The sequence below is a fragment of the Molothrus aeneus genome, chromosome 1, assembly GCF_037042795.1.
Source record: "Molothrus aeneus isolate 106 chromosome 1, BPBGC_Maene_1.0, whole genome shotgun sequence".
Taxonomy (NCBI): Eukaryota; Metazoa; Chordata; class Aves; order Passeriformes; family Icteridae; genus Molothrus; species Molothrus aeneus.
Genome location: NC_089646.1, coordinates 100803007 through 100828143, shown reverse-complemented (window position 1 = coordinate 100828143; position 25137 = coordinate 100803007). Strand labels below are relative to the sequence as shown.

At 37.1% G+C, this 25137-nt stretch overlaps 1 protein-coding gene across 1 annotated transcript in view; it reads right to left on the bottom strand.

Moving 5' to 3' along the window:
- PIEZO2 (piezo type mechanosensitive ion channel component 2) overlaps positions 1-25137 on the bottom strand; it is a 285292-nt gene that overhangs the window by 217028 nt on the left and 43127 nt on the right. The window contains exon 2 of the mRNA XM_066546251.1: positions 17916-18011. Coding sequence (XP_066402348.1) covers positions 17916-18011 — 96 coding nt within the window. The remainder of the gene's footprint in view (positions 1-17915; positions 18012-25137) is intronic.

Sequence of the window (25137 nt, the reverse complement as noted above, 5' to 3'; positions counted from 1 at the left end):
AGGATACAAATAATAGTGATTTTATTCTGGAATAAGCAGAATTTTAAGGTCCTTGCTTCTGGTTTTATGCCTGCTACTGCCTCATGGACAAAAAACGTGGCATTCATGTTAGCTGCAAACAGGCCAAGCCTGCCCTTTTCCTTAGAAACTGTAAGTTTCTGTGCCTTTCTACAAGTCTAAAGAGAAATTATAGCAGCTTCTGTTTTCTTGATCTAGACCCAAACCCAAGAGTACACATAATTTCTTGTGTAAAGAAATGACAAAGATATATCATCAGCATTGAAGCCTTCCACAGACAAACAAAGTGAAGAACCCAGGAGATAGTACTACATGGTATATGGCCAGAGCCTCTACAAGTATAAATCAAAAAACTGTTTGGACTATAATGCTGTACAAAAAATTCCTCCATTTTGTTATCTTAAAGTGCATTTTTTTTCCAGGCATTTCTAATTCAACTTGATATTCATCATGTGCTGGATTCTGTACTAACTGGATGTCATGGAAATGCGTTCAGTGAACTCAAAAACCTCATATCGAGCATCTGAGTGTTTCCTAGGAATCTTTTCAACATCTTTCTGATTGCTCTTTAAGGTCAGGAAGAATGGCTAATAAAACTGATTTATAGATGATTAAAAAAAAAAAATTAAAAATACCTGAAGATCCAGAACAGAGCTTTAAAATGCCAGAACTATTTTTTCTATGGAAACCAACTCATGAGTCTTCTAATGCAGTCAGTCTTCCCTATTTTCATACTTCAGGACTAGGATAGTGACTAAATTCAAGGTAACACCAACAAGATAGCATTCATCCCCATCTTCATCCTCATCTTCATCCTCATCTTCATCCCCACCACACTATAACCCATCATCGTGAAAGACTACATGAAACTAGAGATAGTTTTGAAATACAGGATGAGGGAGACAACTGGGATATACTAAAGAATGCATATAAATCTGTCAGTCAGCTACAAATACAAGAGTCTGGATGAAATCCCAGGGTCACGTTTACATTAGTGAACGGCGACAGGTATATATCACTATGTTTATTTGTGAGACAAATTGTTACTATGCTGCAGTTTTTGACAAAAAGGCTGCACTTGCTTGTTATGAGTAGTCCACAACAAAAATCTGACTCATAGAGGTCAGCTCCAGTGTTTATATTACTTTATTTGCATCAACCCAAATGTCAAAATAAGTACAATTTACTGAAACCAGGCTCCATCACAAATTATACACCACAGAAGACACAGCACTAAATACACACAATGAAATACTTTCACGTTGCTTTTATAGCCTGAGGAAACTTTTATAATCAAATTTAAAAAAATAAAAAAAAGAAGGTATTCACATAAAAATCTCTTCAAACCAGATATTTTGCTTGTGGTAATTAGTAAACCAGAAAAGGAAGAAAACTCTGTGACCCTGCTGCCTTTCACCACAGACCACCAAGTGTCCCTGGAAGGTTTCTGTAACCTGATGATCTGCTCCAAAGCACACAAGAGGCCACTGAGCTGGGTGAGAGGAGTTACCATTACCTCTGATTATTACTGTAGTGGTAATTACTGCAGCACCAGAGGCATCAGAGGCTTAGGCAAATCTGCAGAAGCTGTGCCCATGTAAGTTGGCTTCCAGCTGGGAGCAACAGGGGAATTTAAATGTCCTAAAACTATTTCCTTACCAGCTCACTGCCCTTCTTCCCCTGCAGCCCTGCAGGCTCTATCCCTCCCCAGTGTGCAGCACACACACCTCCTTGGACCCCTCCTGCATGGAGACAGGAATGCAAAGTGACAGACGTGGTGGCCTGTCCTACCCTACTGAGAAGCTCTTGGTAACCCAGAGCACTGTGCCCAATGCCTCTTGCCTAATTCACGTCACAAGAAATAGTTCTGTAATGGATGGGGCTGTGAAGGAGGCTCTGAGGGAATTTGTTGTTTTATGCAGCACTTCCTTTACATTTACCTTGCAAACAGAGGCAAATTGTTTCTTTTTTACTAAGTAGAGAAGCTGCTAATATTAAAAACAAATCTGAATCTCCTACTGAGACTTGGTTTTATTTTCTTTTCTCTTTTTTTTTTTAACAGGAGCATCTTGTGAACCAAGACAAACATGTGAGGCTTGGTTTGTGACCAGCAAAAACACATATTCTAAACATCAGTGGACTGCAAGCAACCCTAACTTTTGCTACTGGTCTCAAAGTATTTACACAGAACTTCAGCTTGATTCTATTACATTTTTTACCTAGAATAAGAGACTAAAATTGACCAACACAAACCTCCCAATTTGATGTCAGTCTGTAAAATATACAAAGTCACACAACCCAAGGAACAAAACTGTCTCTGCAAAAGAAATTCAAAACACTTTCTATTGTTCCTTCTCTCATGTGTGGCTCCACATTTGTGATTTTAAGTGGAAGAACTTTCCAGAGTGGAATAATTACAGAAAAATCCATATATCCTGAAGAATTTGGAAATAAAAGGAATATAGATTTTTCTTGGGGATTAGTTTATTACGAAAAACCCTCATATAAACATAAGTGAAATTCTCCTGGTAGAACTTTAAACCTATGCAATCTCCCTTTTACACAAAGATTGATACTTTGTTCAGCAAAGCATCTGCACACAGTGAAACACTGCCCTAGTAGCTTCACCTCAGAAGGACCATCTGAAACCAGCTTCCTTGATTCCCTAAATTAGCTCATCTTCAGCCCTGTGGCACAGTCAGGACAAGGACAATTTTTGTTTTAGATCAAGCAGCTTTTTCCAAGCATGCAGCAATTCTCTTCCTCACATGGATCTTATTTGCTGTGCAGCTGTTCAGGTTTTCCTTACTTATTTACTAACTAGTTACTTCCAGTAAGAAGCTCTTCAAATTTTTTTGCACAGATAGCACATGTAATAATATGCTTATTGTTCTCTATATTTATACAAGGAATATGGAATTGGAAGTTACAGGAAAGCATCTGTACCTATCTGTGTGATCATCACTTCTGGCTATACTATGGCATTATGGATGTCCCATAACTGTATAGGTGTGCCAATAAAGATGTCTTGTGCCTTTCCTCCAGGGCACTTGATGCTAACAACCTAAAAGCCCAAATGCATACCATCCATAAACATCCAGTTGGAAGCACCAAAGCAACAAAAAGCACCCCTTCTAAGTGATGGATTTAAAGCACCCCTTTAAGTGTTGAATTTGATGTTCTCAACCATATCTCATTACTAAACTGACTGTAGCAGAAAGTATATTGGCCTACGAAACCACACAGCACCTTACACATTTTTTAATAACTCTGTTATGAATAATAATGAATTATAATAGCTTAGTGTTTTTAGCAATCTAAAATATATATGACCAACCCAAAAAAAACCATGGGACTAAGTGCAAGTAGAGTGGTAGTGATGGGTGCACTACACTCTCTGGAACAGTCTAATATACCCAGCTGCTGGACCGGAGCACGTGGAACAGCCACAGTGAAACAAAACACTATTAAGGCCTGCTTCAGATGAGGAGCTGGAGATCATATCATAAGGAGACCATTTCTACAAGTACAAAGTAATTTAGTTTAGTGAGTACACAGGGGATTCACAGCTAAACAATTGATGGAGACATTCTCTGCTCAACCAAGCCCTGCAGTGTGAGGTTTGTCCTTGGTTCCCCTGCAATGTGAGTGGTGAATGGCAACCCCTCTCCGCCTTGGAGTGTCTGTATTGCAGAGAATATTGTAGCTAAAATTTATATTATTTATATAAATATTCTCTGTATCGCAGAGAATTTTTATAGCTAAATTTCAGAGAAAAGCTGCAAAGACAGTCACTTCATTTTCATATGGTTAATGTGAAAAAATAACATTCAGCACATCTATTTGAAATGAAATCACTTTAAAAGAAGGTTTTGTTCTGTGTTATAAACTTACATAATGGGAGGCATTTGGTGACATATGATCAGCTTTATGCTTACATAACTCATTGTCATCACAGCCCCTTGTCTTCCTGAAGTGGACTTGCTCTAGTAACAATAATGGACCAACTCTTCCAGGACACTGGCTTTTATAACACCGTCTGTAAACTGAGGATTCTGCAATTTTATCATAAAAATATTGATCCATACATTAATAATTTATGTAGAAATTATATTGTTATGTTTACATATAGTATGATTTAAAAACCTACTATATTTAAAACTAAATCCTCAAACCCAGACGTTCTTTGCTTTTTTTTTCCCAGAGGGAGTTTTTTAAAATGTTCCTCTAGAAAGGTGCTGTGCTCAGGAAAATGCTACTAGCAATTAAGCACAGCACTCACTTTCTGGAGGGGGGGGAAGAAAAGAAGTCTTCAACAACCCACCTATTACCTGAACATTTTTATTTGCTATTTATTCAGTTTTGAAGTGGTTTACCACTGCAAACTCTCCAGTTCTGTTTCTCTGTTGAAAAATACACACTTAACACAGCAAGGTCACCCCACTAGAGTGCTGATACCTGGATACCACCTGCAGTATCAGGCCGGGAAATGCTCAAACCTATTGGACCACAGTATCATTAACCTAAAAGTCCAAGGCCCATCCAGGATAAGAGTTCTCCTTCCCCAGCCTGAAGTTCCCCTTGCTGTGTACCTGAACCTGACCCCAAAGGATCCATACAGTGTATCTGCGGTCATTTGTCCTCATGGAGAGGAGAAAAAAAAGGGACTTCCCTGAACGAGCACACAACAATGCCAGCTTGCAGAAGTAATTCCTCTACCATGCTTCTGATCCTGGCAAAAGGCAGCTGCTAAAGGACAAAGCTGCATCAAAACCAAAACTCAATAACAAATAATTTCTTTTTAAAAAGTCTTCTTTTCAAAAGTTTGTTTTCCCCACTCACCCCAACGCTTCAATGCATTAGGGCCAGTGAAATGATGCCCAGGAGGGACAGTATGCCCCATTCAAACAAAGCTGTTTTAGTGGCTGCACTATCCAACATAAACTTTGTGACTTTGTACAACATTCTCCTACAAAATAAACTCAAGCCATTTGCCAGCAATAACCTATATATCGATGTGGTATTAAGGGAAACTTGGAAGCTTCAGCTGGGAGACAAACTGTCAACCAACCACTAATTAGTTTTTATGACGTGACTCATAGTTCAGTAATTTCCCAGAATTTAATCACGGGGCACCCAGAAAGATCAATTAAAGAACAGGCTCAGAATTTGTTAGAGCCTTGTGTGAGACAGGGGAAGGCAATGACCTCAGCAGCTTTGCCACAGAATTTTATGAATTAACAAAGAAAGGATTTAAAAGGTAAGTTTAACTAATCTTGTGTTTCCTTGCAGACCCATTCACTGTTTTTACAAAGGACTGAGTTTTTTTAATGAAGTAAAAATTGAAGGATTGTGTGTTGTAGCTACTGTTTATTTTACAGCTTCATTTACATGAGACCATTCTGTGTGTGACTTGGAATTACTCCACTATTTTTTGCTGCAACTTCTTTTGTCTCCCTCAATAAAGAGGGGGAAAAAATCAGAGTAGGTATAAATTTCTTTAGATTTTTGAACAAGAATCATATTACATTATTGCAATGGATAGTAGAGTATTCTTCTTCACAAGTATTCCCCCCTAAAAAACCCAAACCCCTTATAAAAAGTCTTCTAACAACATTTAGTAAAAAGAAAAATGGAATTTTTGGCCACAAAATTCTATTATTTCCTTTATCCTTTCCCTCATTTTCAAGCTTTTTTATTCCCCCAGCTTAACACAATGAAATCTATGTTATTTCCACCTCTTGCTTTCTACCATCAATCTTTTTTCATAAACTGAATGAAAATAGCAATGAAATGCTAAAAATGACTTTCTCAGTTCTTAAATGGTTTTGCTTATCAAACTTACTGAATCTGATTTTTTTTACTTGCTAATTTTGTTCTTCTATGCAAAGGTATAGAATATATACCAGACAAGTACTGTACAGCTGTGATGAAAATTTCATTCCCTCTTTCTGGGTTTTGTTCTGCAAAAAGCTCTTCTTTACTGAGAGATTTCAGAGGATGAGATTTAACTTATTTTCCTGGCCAAGTTATGTGAAGCAAGATTATACTGAAACCGTCTGAAAAAGTGAGGATTTCTGAAAATCTACTAAGCCCTGTTATTTAAATAATATTTGAAATAATCATAAGAAAACCACTAAATGTAGCATGTTGTTTTTTCTTACAATAATAAACAGCTCCAAACTGAGTCATGCATGTTACATCTGAAAACAAGATAATAAAAGAAGTTTTGTGGGTTTACATTTTCTCTTAAAAAACAGAACATTCAAAGTTCGTATTTTGAACCTGAATGAGTTTTTTTTAACTTCTTCAAAGAAAAATTATTCTATTTAATTGACACTGTCTTTGTACTGACTGTGGTGATGATGATGATGACAATGATGATGATGAACATTTGATGAGGAATGATGGAAAGCTAGAGCATTGGAGACTGGGTTGGGAAGAGCTCTGTATCTATGAAGTTGCTGCTACTATTTCACAAAATTCACAAGCCCAGTACACAACACTGTCACACAACTCAAGAAAACCTTGAGCAGCCCGAGATTCTCAAGCTCCCCTGGATGAAAGCGATGACTGTGGGGATGCTCAGAGGGCACCAAGTACTGTAGCAGCTCCGTTTTGCAAGAATAATCAAAATTTTAGGGAGAGGGATTTGAAGAAGAGTAGGGATAACAAAAAGGCATTGTTAGCCAAGAGCACTTGGGATACAGGAGAACTAGATTCAGGTCTCTGCTCTGAATTAGAACAGGATGTTAACAAATCTGTTGGTGGGGAAGAGGATGTGTTTTAAAGCTCCCTGCTTCATCCGGAGGCAGAACAGAAACATTCAAGTAATGAGAAACTGCACACCTAGTTCTGAATCTGCACCAACAGCTTCATTTTCAAGAGTTCACAGCTCCCTCTAAATCACATTAAGACCAGGGTTTAAATGCTAATTAGGGAGCATGTGCATATTAATTTTCTGCTTCCTTCTCTCTAGGAGTAATGGGAATGCTTTTAAATGCCTTTTGTTTGGTTTCTTATGGGCTTACTTGGTTTCTTAATATATTACAGGGCACTTCCTGCACTGCTTACGGAAGCAAATTTCCCACTGCTAGTGGGAGTTTTCCCTAAATAAGGTAAGCAGATTTGGTCCCAGGGGAGTGAACTGATATTCAGGCTTAGCTACCCTGAAAATCTAGCAGAAAGCAAACCAGATATCATTCATCTTTAGAATTTGCTACTATATCATATCCTTCTCCAAGGATCATCATCCAAGACAAACAACTAGGAAACGTTTTGCTGCAATAATCCTTTCAATTAAGGCTCCCATTACAGTGAAACAGCTGCTCACTAGAATACATCTTTGTAATGGAACTATTTATTTCCCAGAAAACATTTCTTTAGTTAAGACAGATGCAATAAACCAGATCCACGGAAGTTGCAGAAATCAAAGCAGTGAGCAAAATATGACCAGATAAATATCCTTGAACTGAAAAAGGGGTGCTTTCTATGAAGGCACAATTTATGTGCCTGTGTTGACAAAAAAGCCTACTCAATTTAAAGTATGTGTGGCATCTCACACTCAACATAATGTCAGCAAACTGCAATTGAAATAGCAGGATAAGCCCTCACATATATACATCATTAGAAAGAAAAAAGAAAACACTCTAAAAACTTTTGTCCTCTGTCTGATCAGTGATATTTGTGGGGGCCTCTAAAAGCCCTTTGAAATGTCCACATCATAAATATTTGATGGACAACCTCTTGCTGACTGTCAGTTAGGTGCTGCTCTTGGCATGTAAAGACAAATGAATCAGCATCTTGTTCCTGCCTCCTGCTCCACACATACATGGTCCCCCTCCCAGCCCTGAGCAGCCTGCTGAACACTATTTATTTATTTTATGAAAAAATCCAACTCACATTACTGTCATTCAAATATAAACAGTAGTGACAAAAAGCTATTATCATGAAAAATTTAATCCAAGCTTTGTGAGAGTTTGTAAATGAGCAGTTTTCTTGCTGACAATTCAGTCCCTGTGATTGCCATTCCAGACAGCTTGCATATGTTTCAGACAATGGAGATAGCAGGAGGAGGGGACATTCTTCTTCCACTTACCAGTTGCCAATGATTTGAAAACCTTCCTTGCCAGTTGTGCCTCTGTTGGTGATCAGTGCTGCAAAAACTAGGGAAATTAAGAGAAGCACCTTCCAGTCAGATGATGGATAGATGTGCCCTAGTGGCACTAGAACCAGGATTACTTAGGATCCAGGAAGATATTAAATGTTTGTTCAAACCTAAATGATTCTATGATAACAGCAGCTCCATATTCCTGTCTTCAGGAATGGGTTCCAAAAGAGCATTTGAGAACAATCTTCACCCATAAAAGCATGACAAGTTCTCAGGCTGAGTGGAGCACCACATCTACACAAACTACATAGACATTTGTCTAGATGGGCTTGAAAATGCCAGGGCCTGTATCACTGCAACACCAAATGATTTCTCAGAACAATCAGAAATACAACTGGTGAACAACCAAGACTTTGCTACCTAGTTCTCCTTTAACTCTTAAATCCTTTGAAAAAAAAGCAGTTCATAAACAGTGTGTGTCACACCCTCCTAGCTTCTTGTTCAGCCACATAGCAAGGGTAGTTCTGTGTTCATGAAAGGAACAAAGCAGTTGGAGCACAGATCAATCTACTAGGTGACAACAAAAAAGATCTGTTAAGTCATACAACTAACAAGTGGAAAGGAAGGTAGATGATTTCAAGAGAAGGAAAGAAAAATACAAGGATGCAGTATTCTTATAGTGGAGATTGTCTCTGAGGCTCACTATGACATGAAAGTACAGTGCTGATCTGCAAAGAATTAACACCAATCTAGATTTCTACTTTAGGCTTCCCAAATTCCTGGGGATGCAGAATCTGGATTCAAATCCATTATAGACACAGGAGCATCCACAGGAAGTCAGGCTCAGCTATGAAATCTGATAAATGAGGCCTAATATCTACCAATTACTCTGCTCTAAAGGCAGTATTATTTTCTGTCATAATAAGCTCCTGTCAAGAGTACATACTTTTCCATGTGTGAGGATGAAATTCAGAGTAAAAGAAAATAAAATCCATGCTTAGCACTTAACTTGAGGACCAAATCTCTTGCTGACAAGAACCTATTTGAAATAAGGTCAAATAAGAAGGGAAAACACAGAAGAAAACTAAATTAAATATGAATTTTAAAGAAATAATATCTACCTCAGTGGAAAAATTTCTGGTGCTACCAGAGAGTAATTAATAGAAAAAAGCTGATGCCAAGACATTGCAATGACAAGTCAAGCTGATGCCATCAGCTGCCTTGCTGTCTAATACGGTCCAAGGCTCACTTCTTAATGGCTCTTCAGACACCATCTGGTATAGTAGATTCAGGATGTGACTCTCTGTAGTGTGGCTGTCTTCAAACAAGGCCATAGAATTGGAGTTAATGGGAACAGCTGCATTGCTTTTGAAAACCTGCACTGATTTTATTGGAATTCCTCTCACCTACAGGTCAGCCATAATAATAAAAAAATGTACCTATTAGCTTACTGGGTTTTTGTACCCTTCCTGTAAGAAAGCATGATAAAATTTGGTTGTTTAACATACAGGAGTATGAAAGATGAACATAGAGAGGCCCAAAATATGTTTTAAATTCTTCTTACTCTTTCATTTTCCAAAGCCAAGCATAATCCTCTAAGACAATATACAGTTCTTCTGACTGTTGAACTCTTGAAAACAGTTCTGATGACCACAGTAACGCTCCAAATCTTCCAACATTGTCCATCTCCTGAACCAAACCACCAGACAGTTTCAAGCCAGCAACTGTTAATTCAGCCTAAGGTAAAATAAAACAAATAACCCTCCCCAAACTACTCAAAACAGGGACAGAAAACCTCGACAAACCATCTGACTCTTACCATTTATATACAGGTTTTCTGGAGAAATTGGGCAAGTGATGTCGGTAATGCGGGTGTAGAGGCATCGGCTGAGTTATTCTACTTCCCATCATCACAGGATGTATTCTGGTTCATAAAAGGATTATTTTCCACTATGAAGTTGGATGGGTCTTTAGGTTCACTCTGTTCATTAGAAGCCTGAAACCTAGAAAACTATCTGGTCCACCATGCATTCACAGTTTCTAGATGGTCTGCCAGCAACCCCATTTAACTCAAAAAGTCCTCCTTCTCCTCAAATCAAAATCCAAAATGACAGTTTCCCTTTGCAGACTGAAAAAGTAGGAAACCTATTTTAAGCCATGAGATGAGTTGTTTTTATCTTACTTGTGTACATTAGCATCAGCTTCTTGGGACTCAATCTGAACTGACCTTACCAAAGCATTATCTAGGTTGCTTAGCACAACTCCTTTTTAGAACAGACATTTTCATTTAATCTCTTTTTTTTCCAGTAGCCTCAAGATATTTATTTATTCTTCTCTTATGAATATATTCCAAAATTTGAAAAAATACAAGTTCACAGTAGTTCATATCACAGGAGTTCACATGCAAGACCATTTCCCCGTATTTTCTGTATTTGAGCTAATATTATCGTTCTTCAATTTGGGGTATCAATTTGAGCGTGAACTCAGATTTAGGAAGGAGATTATGCAGTCTTTAAAAGTTTAACATTTAAACTCTTTGGGTCTTACTTTTTCCTCACATACAGTAGGTTTTCTTTTTCCAGCCTCTTTCCCAGATGGTGCTTTAGCCTTTGTGTTGAATAGCATTGCCTTGATTCAAAGCTGAAGCACACAATCCTGTCTAAAATTTGGGGCATACCTAGATGATATTTGATTCCTACTTCATCCTTACTGCATGCCATGCTTTTAATTATTTTATATTCATATAGATAAACACATTTTTTATTCCTTGTTTCAGTTTCCTTGGAAGAGTTTAACTCATCTTGACTTCTGGCAAATTCTATTTCATCTGACCACTTCTGACCTCTAAGATTATTCCCCTTTTACTCATTCCTTTCAAAATCTGTTTATTCTTAATGTTGTTTGTGGTTGTTAGTCAGCAAGTTAGGTCTGGACTTCTCCTCTAAAAGCCACCCATGCTTGAGATGGGAGTTCTAGAAAGATTGTTGCATGTTTTACTAGAAAATGTCACCACATCCAAATGCTTGAGCTCTTCAGTCACTATCTAGTTTCCCTGAACTTATGTTGCACTTCAGGTTAAGAAAACCTTAAAGATTATTTTCTGTTAATTTTGGATCATAAGAATAGTGATGACTAACTCTCTCTGACGTCCGTAGTCCCTCCAAACCCAATTTTAAAACAACACTGACTCTTCACAAGTCAGTAATTGTTTAAGAAGTTGCATGCCCTAGGGAAATATTTGGCTGTATGATTATTAGGATCATTCATCCTCTAATTTATAGTAGACCATAACAATTGCATGTTGATTTTCTCCTCTAGTATTATCTGAATCTGGCCAAGATCTTATCAACCTCCTACCTTCTTGCTGAAATGTAATTTTGACTTTTAAATTAGTCTAGTGTAGAAGCAGATTCAAAAATATCCCTGCAATTTCTCTCCAATCTACTTGCTCATTGACAGACCTAAAAAGCTACAGCACTGTAAACATTTTTGATTCCCTTTTAACTCTCTATCACACAGCTTTTGACAGAGCTCGATAAGAGGTCTCAGAATCGTCACGAGGAAACTGCTGCCTCAAGGGCTGGTCCATTCCCACTGTGGGGAAAACAGGGCGGGAGAAGGTTCCTGGTTTGGATGGAAGGTCATAATGCACATAAAATAACCAAATTATGCCAATGAACCCAAAAAATGAAAAAAAAAAAGCAAAAACGCATGGAAACAAAAAAATAGAAGCGTAACACTTCTGCAATCATTTACGTACAAAGCACAGTAAAAAGAACAAAGGCAATTTAAGTCGGAGAAATTCATGCTTCAGGATAAAGAATAGAGAACAAATTGTTGAAGTTTGGCTGTCCTGGCATACCCAGCACCACCCTCTTTCCATCATCATCTGTGGCCTGACTAATCAGAACTAGGATTACTGGACTACATGGCCGACATTTAATCCTACTTTACATTCTAAGGTGCTGCTATTTTCATATGATTTTGTAAAACATATTTTCATTATTTAACTCAATTTTAAAACATAACATAAGGTCATTCTGAGTTTAAAATCCTTTTACAACTACAGTAAGCCTACATCAGATCCCTAATTTGAGAATACAAGCACATTCAGGAAAGTGCTTTTGACAGTGCTCAACTTCACAGCTGGATTCTAAACCACATTTTCTGTGCTTGTCTCATTCAAACTCAGGGCAGAAATCTCTACTTATGCTTTAGTGGCATTAGATAGGAGGACTGCTAGCTCACAGCAAACTCCCCTTAGCTACCATGCTGTTTCTTGATTACAATCCCATTTCTGCACTCTTTCATCCTCCAAATACAACAATAATAAAAGTTTTATTTTGCACATCCTTCCTAGAAAGGAAGAAAATTGACTAATTTTCAATTATTTTAAAAAAGAAAAACAGAAAGGACAGCTAAAAAAGTCACCTTCAGAAGCTCTATAAAGTAAAATTGATATTATTAGGTGTTGCATGTAGGTTAATGAATCAGGGGAAAAAATGCAAGAACATTTTCAAACTTATTCCCAAGAACAAAAATTCCTTATTTGCACCTCTAAATTACTTCTCTATGTAATAAATTTGAATTTACTTATACTTTGGGGTTAAAAGGAAGCTTGGGTTTGGCTCTAGCTCTTTAGTCATGGCTAGAGTTAAATTAAACTAATTTAATTTAATTTTAATTTAAGAGTTTTATTAAACCATGGCATGTTTAGTCTGAAGCTGACTATCACCAGGGCAGGGTGATCAGGGCAGGGCTCAGGATCAACTTGAAACATTAAAATAACTAAAGAGATCACTTTCAGATCAACTGAAATTGACTTTTTTCTTTCCCTAAAACAAATGCTATTTAATACATAGGCAGAAGTATTGCTTTAAAATAAATAAAATAATACAAAATCCAATGCAACTATAAAAGTGCTCATTCCTACAATGAAAACAGTTTGTGATAGTGTCAGCCTTCCTTAAACTAGATTTTTCTTGTATAATTTAGTAGTTTCACCTCTATCCAAAAAACCCCACACCAGTCTAATTCCAAACACCTTATTTCAAAAGCCTCTGAAGAATTTTTGCCCTTTTTACCAAGACTCATTTCGCTTCTCTACATTTGAATCTTTCCAAAGACTCATGTCATTAATAACCACACAAAAGAAAGCCCGAATCAAATAGTTAATTGCAAGTTAAAAAATTTTCTAGTTATTTTCTCCTCCTGACTTCTGATTCTTGTCCCAGTTCTGATGGTTCTGCTTTGCTTGCAAGTCTTCTATCAACATGCTGCTGAGTTTCTGCCATACCTGGATCCAAAAACACTGCCAGCAGTCATATAAAACGTGAAGATATAAATGGGTGACACACTGTCTAATCAGCCACTTACTGGGAATCCCTTCTTACAGTCTAGTATGTGAAAGCCAAAAAGTGAAACAGTTCAGGCACTGGAGTGCCCGTCCTTAGAGTGGTGTTCCCATTTGGCAACAGCATTGCAAGGCGGTGAAAAAGTCATGAGTGAGTATTTGTTATCACACACAACTTAAGAAAAATACAAGATTCTTGTGCCCAACAGTGTCAGTCCAATGCTTCTTGTGAGTTCACTCTCTCTTATTTGAAGGGGGTTCTAATTCATCTCTTAAGAAAATGTTTTGGTCCTAAATAGTGAGAAATCACACAGTACCAATAACAGAAATGTTCACAGGCTCTTAAGATGCAAGATGCATTTGTGAAAGTGGTTAATGTAAAGATACGGCTCCATTTTCACTCTCGCATTGCTAAAATTTCCAAGAACAGGTACTTCTTATTGGATTTGGCCCAATAACACACTGTTCACTCCCAAGAGAATACCTTATAATGTTAGGAGTGGAGAAACCTAGCTGAGAAGCAGTGCTTTAAGTCAAAGGATGTTTATGTAGCAGCCTGACGTGTCTCCATAAGAAAACATGCGCCCAATCCAGTAGGAATCCCACTTGTTACTGCTCAACAGTATTTTCTAACTTATAAAAGAAGTGAATGAGCACAGAAAGACTGCTAGTAAAACAGATGCATTATAAAATTGATGAGTGCACATAGGGGCATTGCTCTCGTATGAAACTCAAAATAATGTTTGCATAAAGTTTTTTCCCATATTCACTTGGATCAATACTCTCCTGAAAACCCTTCAGCTATATTTGGGGATCCAAATTTGTTACTGCAACTCTTCTGTATCATACAATTCTGTGCAGATTATTACAAATCACAAATCCTCTAATATCTGCAAAACAAATTCCATTGTTCCATTTCTTTACCTTCGTTTCAGCCACACTTCAAATAATGCTGAATTAACAATTTTTTAATTACAATTCATCATTTTATCCATCTAAGCATTTTTAAAACATCATTTTTACTGATCTGAGTGCTGTGACAAGTTAATTTTTCCAGCATAAATACAAGTTTTGTCATCCTGAGCAGTGAATTAATTCAGCAGCAAACCCATTTTTTTTGCCATTAACATAAGAAAACTGAGAAAAACCTAGTCCATGTGTGAAAGTAACTGATTCCCCCCCTCATTTTTTTTATTTACATCATGACTGGCTACAGAGTGTTATTAATCAAAAAATATGAAATTAAATAAAGTGAAATAAAACCTATCTAAATGTAAAATCGCATCTCTTACTGGGGAAAAAAAGCCACATAAAACAGGTATTTAGTACAGCTAAATGAGCCATTTGCCCAAGATTGGACCAATCTATGTTGTGATGTTTTATTATTTCTATAAAAACATCATGTACAAGCCTTTATTAAGGATGAAGACATAACTGCAGTGGACATTAGACACAAAGGAAAAAACATATCGCTAATATAAACAATCTCACAAAGAAAGAAGTTAGAAACCAGAGTGCTGCACAATTTACTGTGTATTTGTCAGCTCCAGAGAAATAGAAAACAAATCAGTTACTGAATTTAGAGATAATTCATACAGAAGAATTACTGCTGAAATCACAGGGCTTCACTACACATACAAAGAGGTAAATGCCTCAAAAACTGTTCCCATTAGCAACCCTTGAAAAATTGGCCAGGCTTTAAGTTACTGCTGTAGACAAGAAGATGTTATTTGCAATTAATGTTTCTTACACAGTTGTCTCTGCCTATGTTCCATAGGCTAGTTTTAAGATGCTGACAGGTGAAATACCAACCTCTTTAGAAGTACAGGAGACAAATCCTTCAGTTAGATTTGAAACTAATACATGGAACATAGGCAGAGACATAGACAGTGAATTATATCTTCAGGTTTAAGGATCAATATTACTTTATCTTAGTAATTAACCTTTTTAATGAGATTAAATATTTAAGGGGGAAAGAAGGAAAAAAAATTACTCATTAATCTTTAAATACCATCTGAACTATTTGAGCAAGTATAATAGTTTTTTTCCAGTATTTCTAAACTTTTAAGTTTCTGTAAAAATTTAAATTAACCTAGACTGATACCATGCATTTCAGAATAATTCCTAATGCTATATCCTGTAAAACCTTAAGCTTGGTGGAGAGAAGCTCCATAAAGTAAAGTGCAAGGTGACAAACTGGGAAAACAGATGAAAGTGCAAGAGATAGGAAAGTTGGCCAGAGATTTTGCCTGAAGAGCTGAGTGTATCAGGAGATGATGAGGAAAGAAAAAAATAGTGGAAAGCTAGAAAGTTTAAAAGAATTTAAAAAACTTAATCAAAACAAACAGAATTTCAAGAAAAAAATATTATCTGAGTGACAGAAGTATTAGGGGAAAAATACAAGTAAAGTACATAAACATAGATTTGATTTGGTTTGGTTTTGGGTTGTTTTTTAGTAAAGTTTAATTTATTTATTCTTTGACTCTGATTTACTGGTGGTTTGGCTGGTTTTAGCTAAAATATTTAAATATTTCCTCTTTCTTTTCCATCTTCTGGACACAAAAAACACAAACCCAAACAACAACTCTCAACAGTTTCTACAAAGATAGACCTACACACACACACAGTTTAGAAATGGAACAGGGACAGTGGGCAAAGTGGGTACACTCAAATACTAAATTTATATAAGAAATTAATTCAGACAAACGCATCATACATAACATGACATTCAGGCAAAGTGCAATGCAATGTGATACACAATACAGGGAAACTATCCAAAGTCCTGAGAAAGCATTTTCCTCTGAGGAGAGATTGCTACCATCAGCGAGGCAAACTAGATTACTCCATTAAGTCACACAGGACTTAGTCCTAATCAAATAGACTTTTTTTATACTCTAAAAGAAGAGAATTTGTATGTCTCTCCACTCTCACTCTTGACATCTAGCAAATGGCTCTGTTTATCCTGTCAAACACTTCTCCTGGCACACACAGAAGGGGCAACAAAAGTAAAACACACAAAACCAATAGAGTAATTGCATATTATCTGCAATGAAATATTGGAGCAGCTGCAACCAAATTCCCAGTGAGTCTTTCCCTTTCAGTTCATACCTTCAGCACCTTTAAGAGAAACTCTAACTCACAGCTGGACATTTACTGATGTTCCATGCTTACACTGTCCTTGTAATATTCCCCTGTAAAAATGACTGACAGCCTCACCAAGAGTGGGATTTCCCACTTTTTATGCTTGCTTAGTTTATTTTTCAGGCCTGTTTTTCTGGTTCCACTGGCTACTGACACAGACAATATAAACTGAGCCCTCCCAATTGGTATGGATCCCCACCAAAAGACAGAAGCACCTGATCTACAAAGACAGGCTGGAAGAACTGGGATTGTTCAGAATGGAGAAGAGAGGGCTCCAGGGAGAACTCATTGCAGCATTCCTGTTCTTAAAAGAAGACTTATGAAAAGGAGAGAGGGACTGTTTTTGCAGGTAGATAGTGACAGGACAACAGCAATGGTTTAAAACTGAAAGAGGGCAGGTTTGGATGAGATATTAGGAAGATATTCTTTACTCAGAAGGTGGTGAAACACTGGAACAGGGTGTCCAGAGAAGTTGTGACTATCCCATTCCTGGAAGTGTTTGAGGCCAGGTTAGATGGGGCCCTGAGCAACCTAATCTAGTGAGTGACATCCCTGCCAATGGAATCAGATGATCTTTACCTACCCTTCCAACCCTAAGCATTCTATGATTCTATACCAATCAAAGCTTTATAATTCAAAATATATAAACTATTTGCAGACCTATAAAGAACCCCTTTCCTCCTCATTACAGGGGAATGTAAACACCCCTTTCAGAAGTATTATATTCTTGCCCTAGACAAGGCAGAATGGCACACTGCTGTATGTGAGACATAAATGCTTGAATGCCTGATGCAGTCATTCGTCATCTCTAAAAGAAAGCCCTTTGAGTTATTTTTGCTAAGGCGGCAGTATAATGCCAAAATGTCAGTTGTTTAAATAAGTACCTAAAATACAATTGAATGAAAAATCTGGTATCAAATTTAATTATCATAATTAACTACCAATTCAGACCTAGAGCACAATCTATGACAGGATAGCTTTGGGAAGGTTCTGAAAATTCATTTTTCACCCAGACCACATCAGTATTCCAGAGGAAATGATGTCATAAAAAGGAATGCCCAGTAGTGCTATCAGACAGCCCTGATGCAATTTGGGGCGAGCATGTTGGAAGTCCTTGGGCACCAAGGCCACCATATTGTAAAACTACAACATCAGGGAATTTACAGAATGTTTTGCAAGTCAGATCACTTAATGAGGGGGATGCACTCAGGACTTCTTCTTCTACTACACCAAAGCTTTTGCATGTACTCTGTGCACCACAGACTCTGAAGAATGAAGCAATGAACTTCTTACCTTGCATGGTTGCTTTTGTGGGTTCTGAAAACAGAGGAATGAGCAGGAGGTAGATGAGGTAGACAAAGGAGAGCCCATTGTAACGGAAAGCACAGGCTGCAACGAGAGAAAAGAAAAACAACATATTGTTTAATTGACCTGATAAAAACAAATTCAATGGCACAAAGTATTTCCCACTTGAGTTTACAATTGATCTTGTCAACTTTTGACCACTTATTTAAAGGATTTTTTCAAAGGTATTCAAGTTTATGCTTAAAATAAATCTCAGAATCAAAGGTTAGGTCAAGTTGGAAGGAACCAAAGTGGGTCATCTGGCCCAACCTCCCTGCTCAAGCAGGGTCATCCCAGACCACACCACACAGGATTGTGTCCAGATGGTTCTTGAGTAGCCCAGTGATGGAGACTTGTATCAATGAAGTCTTCTCAGCTATATCCAAAACTATTTGGTTTTGGAATACATATACATCTTTAGCCGTGCCCGAAACATGTATTCCAAAAGAAAATAAGTTTCACCAGACACAACTTCCTGAAAACAATAGTGTATCATGGAATATCATGGAATAGTATAATGGAAACAATAGTGGGAATGAGTTAACAAGTTATGCATTAATTGGTCCTCATCATCATCACATCTGTCCACTTTAATTATAAAACAAAAGTGTAAAGGTTCTCTATTAGCAAATCCATACAATAACTACAACTTTTGTTTCCCAAACCAGCAAATGTTTTGAACAACTGATTTGATTTCCCTAATAGCCTTGATAGAAAACTCTGGGTATACACTCCACATCTGCAGGTTGCCTTAGAAGCACGTGAAATGCATGGGTGCCTAGCAAGCAGGAAAAATAAGAAGCACCTATTCTTTATTTCTGAACTGACATGATTCCACAATCAGCCTTAAAAAAATCTGTCAAGTACTACAAAATCCACCAAAGCTTGATAGAGGGGTTTTCTGAGTGAAATCCAGAATCTTTAAGAGCAGCTTCTCATTTTCCTGTAAGAATTGCTCTTGTCACTTAGTAAATTTTCCTTATAGCCACAGTCTTAAATATCAACTGAAGACTTACACCTACATTTGTAACTATAAAAAACCTGCAAGATAGAGTAAATAGGACCTATCCCACAGGGAATTCTGCAAGCAATTATCAGAGCTCTAAAGTCAATGTACTTGAGAAGAGGGAGGGCAGCTCTGCTATTATGCACCTACTCTCAGGGTCCTCTACAGAGGAGCACAGAATGTACAATGGCCATTAGCGGCCTTCTTGGAAAGAATGGCAAAGAGGACACTCCTGATATCAGGACAAATCCATAAATCAACTTTTTGGTTTTTTGGGTTTTTTTCCAGTTTAATTTCAGGGTGGGAACAAGTTCTGTGGCATTCATAGGAAGAGGTACAATAGTGGTTTAAGGCCTTTTATGGCCTGAAGGCTTTTCCATTTCAATGAGAAGGACCAATGTGCTCAGTCATTCTGGTAGCAGAATAATAACACTAGCAGGTAATACTATTATCCAGTTATTTTTGGCATTATGTCAACCAGATTTTAATCATGTTAAACAGCTTACTTATTTTCAGCGCAATATTATACTCATTTTCTTCTTTCTTGAGGACTGAGCTTGCTGCACTTCTTGTAGAGCACCTAGCAGTCAGTTTCCCAGTACAAATACAGAAAACAGCAACTGTGTGCTTTAAATGTCTTCCTTCATTAGCTGGAAGTCACTGAATGTCTTGCTAACAAGTCTGTGTCAAATATTTAGAACCTCTATTTATATCAAAGCCTCCTCCAGCAAACTCAGCTAGACACTGCCAGGAAAATTTGTATTTATTTAAGCAGTTGCAAGAGCTCTACCATTATGTTTCTCAGAATTATGAATTAAACTCCCCAAAACCTAGCTGCAACGTTTTTACTATTCCCTACTGCAACTGTTCCAATATTTTTATTTTGTGTTTATCTCCACTTATCTAGTGTATGTGTCTGGAGAGATGAGTGCCTTATCAAGCTAAGGTGCAAGAGTCAATGACTGAATATAATTTTAGCAAGATAAAAGATTAGGAAACAGCAGCTGCACTGCTTTCACATATTGGCACTGCACTACATTATTATTTTGTCAAACATACATATTCCTCAGTTCTGACACTCAAAACTATCTAGAAAAAATTTCAGAGCATAAAATCAGTTTTAGTTTGTCACTGATGCAACAACAAAGGACCCAAAAAAGCAAATTAACCCATCTTCTACAGTTTCTCTGGTATTTGCAGAGGTCTCCTTCTGCAAAAGGAGCCGTACACAGATGTCCAAAACAATGGAAAATCCCACTTAGGATCAATGGAATTCCATCACCAGAAAAAGCACCTATAAAGATGAGTTTCTTGGCAAACCAGATGGGATAGAAATTTCTGGGTATTCTGGATACATTTGTCAGTTTGCAGTATCAAAATTAATGTAATTTTAGCATTTTAGGCTTGTTACTGCTTCTAAAAATTGTCTAATCAATTTGCAAAATTAATTTCAGATGACTTTTTCTTGAATTATATTTACCTCAAAATTTACTGCTTTCTATTCCTAGAGCTGTGTACTCAAAAGCTTTTTTTTCCTCTATTGCTACATAAAGAGGACTGTTAACAGAGATTACATTTCCATTCAAACCTTCTCTTATGTATTTTTTCATATAAAGCATCCAGAAAACCCTTTGGTTTCTTAGCTTTCAAAGGATGGGCTCATCTACAGCAAACACTGAACAAAAAGGCTTAAACTGGAAATTACAACATATGTGCAAAGTCCATTCACACTTCCTGCTCTTCAGGCTTCCTTTTAAACTGTGCTTCACCATGTTTTCTAACAGTCTCTATTGACAAAATTTCAGAAATGTGATTTTCACCTGCGAAGTTCTGCTGTTGTTCACAGCCAAATAATAGCAATAATACACAATTGCGAAAAGACATAAAAAGCAGAGCTATTAATACACAGAATTAGAAGCAAATTAGGTTTTATTTTGTATCATCTGAAGTACTTTAAAGCACCTTCCCTTAGACAGGAAGAGAAGAGCACTTGATAAAATATAAGCCTGACTTCACCATTCATAAGTGACTATTTAAAATATTTCAGTCTTAATGTATAGAAAATAAAAGGTGCTGTACAAACCTTTAAAGATTTTTATCATCTTTCACAGCAGTGGACAAGTTGATTTATAGCTAAAATATTTAATTCATTTTTAAGAACGGTATGTACAGTGTGTGCCATACAAAATTTAAAAGGAATCTCAAAAAAACCCCAAAAAAACAGAAAATCATATATCACGTGTATCACATGATAACCTTGTCCTTCTAGAATTTATTTTTCATTGTTCTATGTTAGCCAGACTAGGCCTTTGAAGAAATTTAATCCTGCTTCATAGACACATCAGCTTTCTACATGTAGAATTCTAACAGCTGTTACATATTATTATTTCATATTTATACCAACAGTTTTCTTTCCTCCATTTAAAGATAATAATTTGTATAGAATTGGTGTTTCACCTGTTATATGAAAAATACTGGAGAGCAAGTGAGGGGCAATAAAAAAATTCACAATAAACATGAATTTGGAAAGAAGAGGAAAAAACCAGCCTCATAAACGATGTGTTTAGTTTTAGTCCACAAAAATTTTAAGAGTACTTAATTCAGAAGTGGAAACTACGTGTTCAGAAAAACTGGCTTCAAGAGTGCAGGACTAGTACCAAAGGGCTACTGACTCCTCATTTGAAAACTAGAATTCTGTCAAAAGCCACAACAGCAGAAAACAAGACAGAAGGTGAAGAAAAAATTAGCCATCCACTCACTATTTTTGAATTTACTTTAGTAAACAAAAGTAGTGTAATTATTGTTAACAGAATAATGTATTGCTTGTTATACCCTTTTGTGTTCAAGAAATATGTAAAAAGATCTCTTCCACATATTTCACATATTTCTACTGGAGGTTTGAGAATATTATGTATCCTTCTTAGTGTTATCCTATCCAGACTCTTGTGTGCTTTAGCATGAGAAGAAATTAATTCTGCCAACTACACTGAAGTAATGTGTCTTCTACTTCAACAGGATATTGCATGGTGTTTGCATCCTGTTTTAACAACTTTACAGCTGCAAGATTATTAAGAAAGCTATGCAATTATATTCTTTAAAAATGGTACATTTAGACTAAAATTTGGCCTAACTTTCATGCTTATTTTTCCAGTAACACAAAAAAATATATATTCGGTGAAAATATTAATTGGAAAAAGTGCTACTGAAAAAAATGTCTAACCCTGAGCAGGCAAGGGTAGTTGGCTAAAAGACAGAGGTGATGCTGTTCATTCATTCTTATATCCAGCTGATCTGAAATAAGAGACCAAAATGCAGAAGGGAAAAGGAATCAGCAGCTGAATGACCTTTGAAACTTCTCAGTCTCCAGGAGGCCAAGTGTCCAACTCTCAAAGCTAGGACAACTCAGCACCGGATTCCTGCCTGTAATGCCGTAATTATTCTTAGTTATCCCATGGTTAATATCCATTATATCCTCATTGTTCTGAAAAAATCCTCGATTACCACGCAATTCAGATGACTAAAACAGGCTACAGATGTAGCAGCCTTTGCTACTAGGTATAACATGTGAATGACACACTGGCACATACCCCAGATGAAAAGATTCTAGGGCAAAAGCTCAGCCTAAGTCAAATGTTGAAGCAAATGCATCTCCCCCTCCAAACCAAGGTGTTCTAAATGACAATCCATGAATGTGTCATGAGTGGCCAGCTCTTCCAGGAAGAGATACAGTTAAGATCCCTCTTACCAATAAGGCACTGTCCTCAGGTCACGATTATTCAGGCCTTTCCACTTGTGCTGCTCTCCAGTAAGACATTTACCAGCTGGTTCCCACATTCTCTGGAACATTCTAAACTGGTGAAGTTTGGGGGGCTTTTTTGTTGGTTGGTTAGGTTTTTTTACCCCTAATCACCTTATTAGACATCAGGAACTGCCCTACCAAGGCAAGTAGGTCCAGCACTAGGCCATATGGACTTGGCCTTCTGCCAGAGACTGAAATGTTACAATTTATGGCTTAAACATCTTCATTGCCTATTATAGCAAAACTGTACAAAAGCTGCAGGGAAAACCACCAAAACCTGAATGGAGCCCTACACTGTTCCTTGATGGACTATATGAACAACACAAGAGCTTGGTAAAGTAAGTAAATATTAAAAGAGGTAAGGTGATTTAAATTCTGGAAATTTAAGAACTGCTGGAAATAAATTATTTTCAAGGAAAAAGAGTTTAAAAAAATTCAAAACAAACCAACAGTGACAAAAAACCCCACCTTCATTAGCCAGCCAGATAAGTACTTCCAACAATGTGATACAAAGAGGAGAGGTCTAAACTGGTGAGGAAAGTCTGATTTCCTTCCATTCTGCATAAAGCCCTTATGTACAATGCTCTTTAATTTCTGGTAACACTCCCTCTTGGTATCAACCAGCAAACATGAGAAAAAATGGAACAAGAATTTTTTCTTTTTTTCCTAAAGATTCATGCATGCAGCATTCTTTAACCAAAACTCACCCACGTGCATAGTAGCAATACAGTAAACAAGCAGCAAATGGCCCTCCAGTATTTCCTTATAGTTCCTGATGCCTCTGCCCCCAGAGGAAGGGGTGTCCTTGAGAAGAACACCCACCTTACCTCACACTGACACAAAGACCCACAAGGCTGTACACAGCTTGCTCTGTTGTCTATGAGCACTGCTCTACAAACTAATGTAGCAAAAAGTGAACTCATTCACCGTTGGCAGGACAAAATGACTCAGTATTAATTACCTACAGAGCTGAATCTCCCAGAAAGATGATCAACCAGTTGTTCTCATCTCCACTCTAATCTTATGAGCCAATGACTGCTAAGGTACAAAGTGGAAGGCAACCTCACATCTCCTTTTCAACTCAGAGTCACAAGTGAATGTCTTGTTTCTGAGGATTTCTCACTTTTACATGACATAACCATTAGTAACCAAATGCAGTAGAAAAAGACTCAGTTTTTTACTTAGAAGACTACGTAAAAAGACTAAGAAGACTAAAAATTAAGTTCACTTGATCAGAAATATGCATTACCACTTCTGAAAAAGAAAATTGCACTTTTGAAAATTGCTATTTTTCAACTCTTCTAACACTTCATACTTCAAATTTGTTTCAGAAATACAAAGTTTGTTTCAGAACTTTTTCCTCCAAGACTTTTTATAATAACAATTAAAAAAAAAAACGCACATTGAAAAATTAGTTTATGCTGTAAACAACCTATTTTAAAGAATAAAACTGTGATAGTGAGCAAAAATGCTCCTCTTCAAAAACTATACCTTCTCGTAATGACATATATCTGATAGGCATAGTGCCCAGGGAACTTTAGCTCACAGATATTTACTTTATTTTTACTTATTGAAATTCAGAAGAATGGATTAACTCCTGACATAGTTTTGGTCTCACTTCTGAGTAATTGCACTTAAAGTAATACTTGTGACAGATGAGATTGGAATGATACACTGCTATGCAAGACAGTTACGTGAAGTGCTTGTAATCTTACCATCCCTTCAGAGCAAAATAATGGTCATAGCCTCTGGTGTGCAGTGCAGAACTGTGTCTGCTCAGGACAAGTTCCCTCCCACATCAGCCCATACTCCCTCCACATCCAACAGCTCTGTTGATAAGGCCGTGCTAACACACACCACTCCCCACCCTGCTCCTGAGCCAACATCTCAACATGGGGCTGCTCTGTGTGCCACACCCAGAGAGAAAAAATTTCTTCTTTGGGAAAAAAAAAACAAAACAAAAGACCCCAAAAAACACCAAAGACTTTGATGAACAGATGAATAGAATGCCTTCAGTTCATGTCAGCACTTCTACAACCACATTTTTTCACCTGTCAGCATTTATCGGAGAGATAACTGCTGGATAGTGAACAGTTTTGCAATGGCTTGGGAATTTTTTTTTCCTTTGCTTTTTCTTGCCTTTCCTCTATTTCTCCAAGCAGAAGTTTTAGTAAGCTCACTCTTCATCAGAAACCATCTGGAACAGATTTTAAATTTGTGGCAAATATTCCACAGGAATCAATCAAAAGGAGGAGAAGACAAAACACCTTGTTCACCACTTTCTTTCAGCGCTTAGGAACAGGAGCTCTGTTTCCCAGCTGTATTTGACAGCAAGAAAATGAACAAAGGATCTTAAGTATAACCAT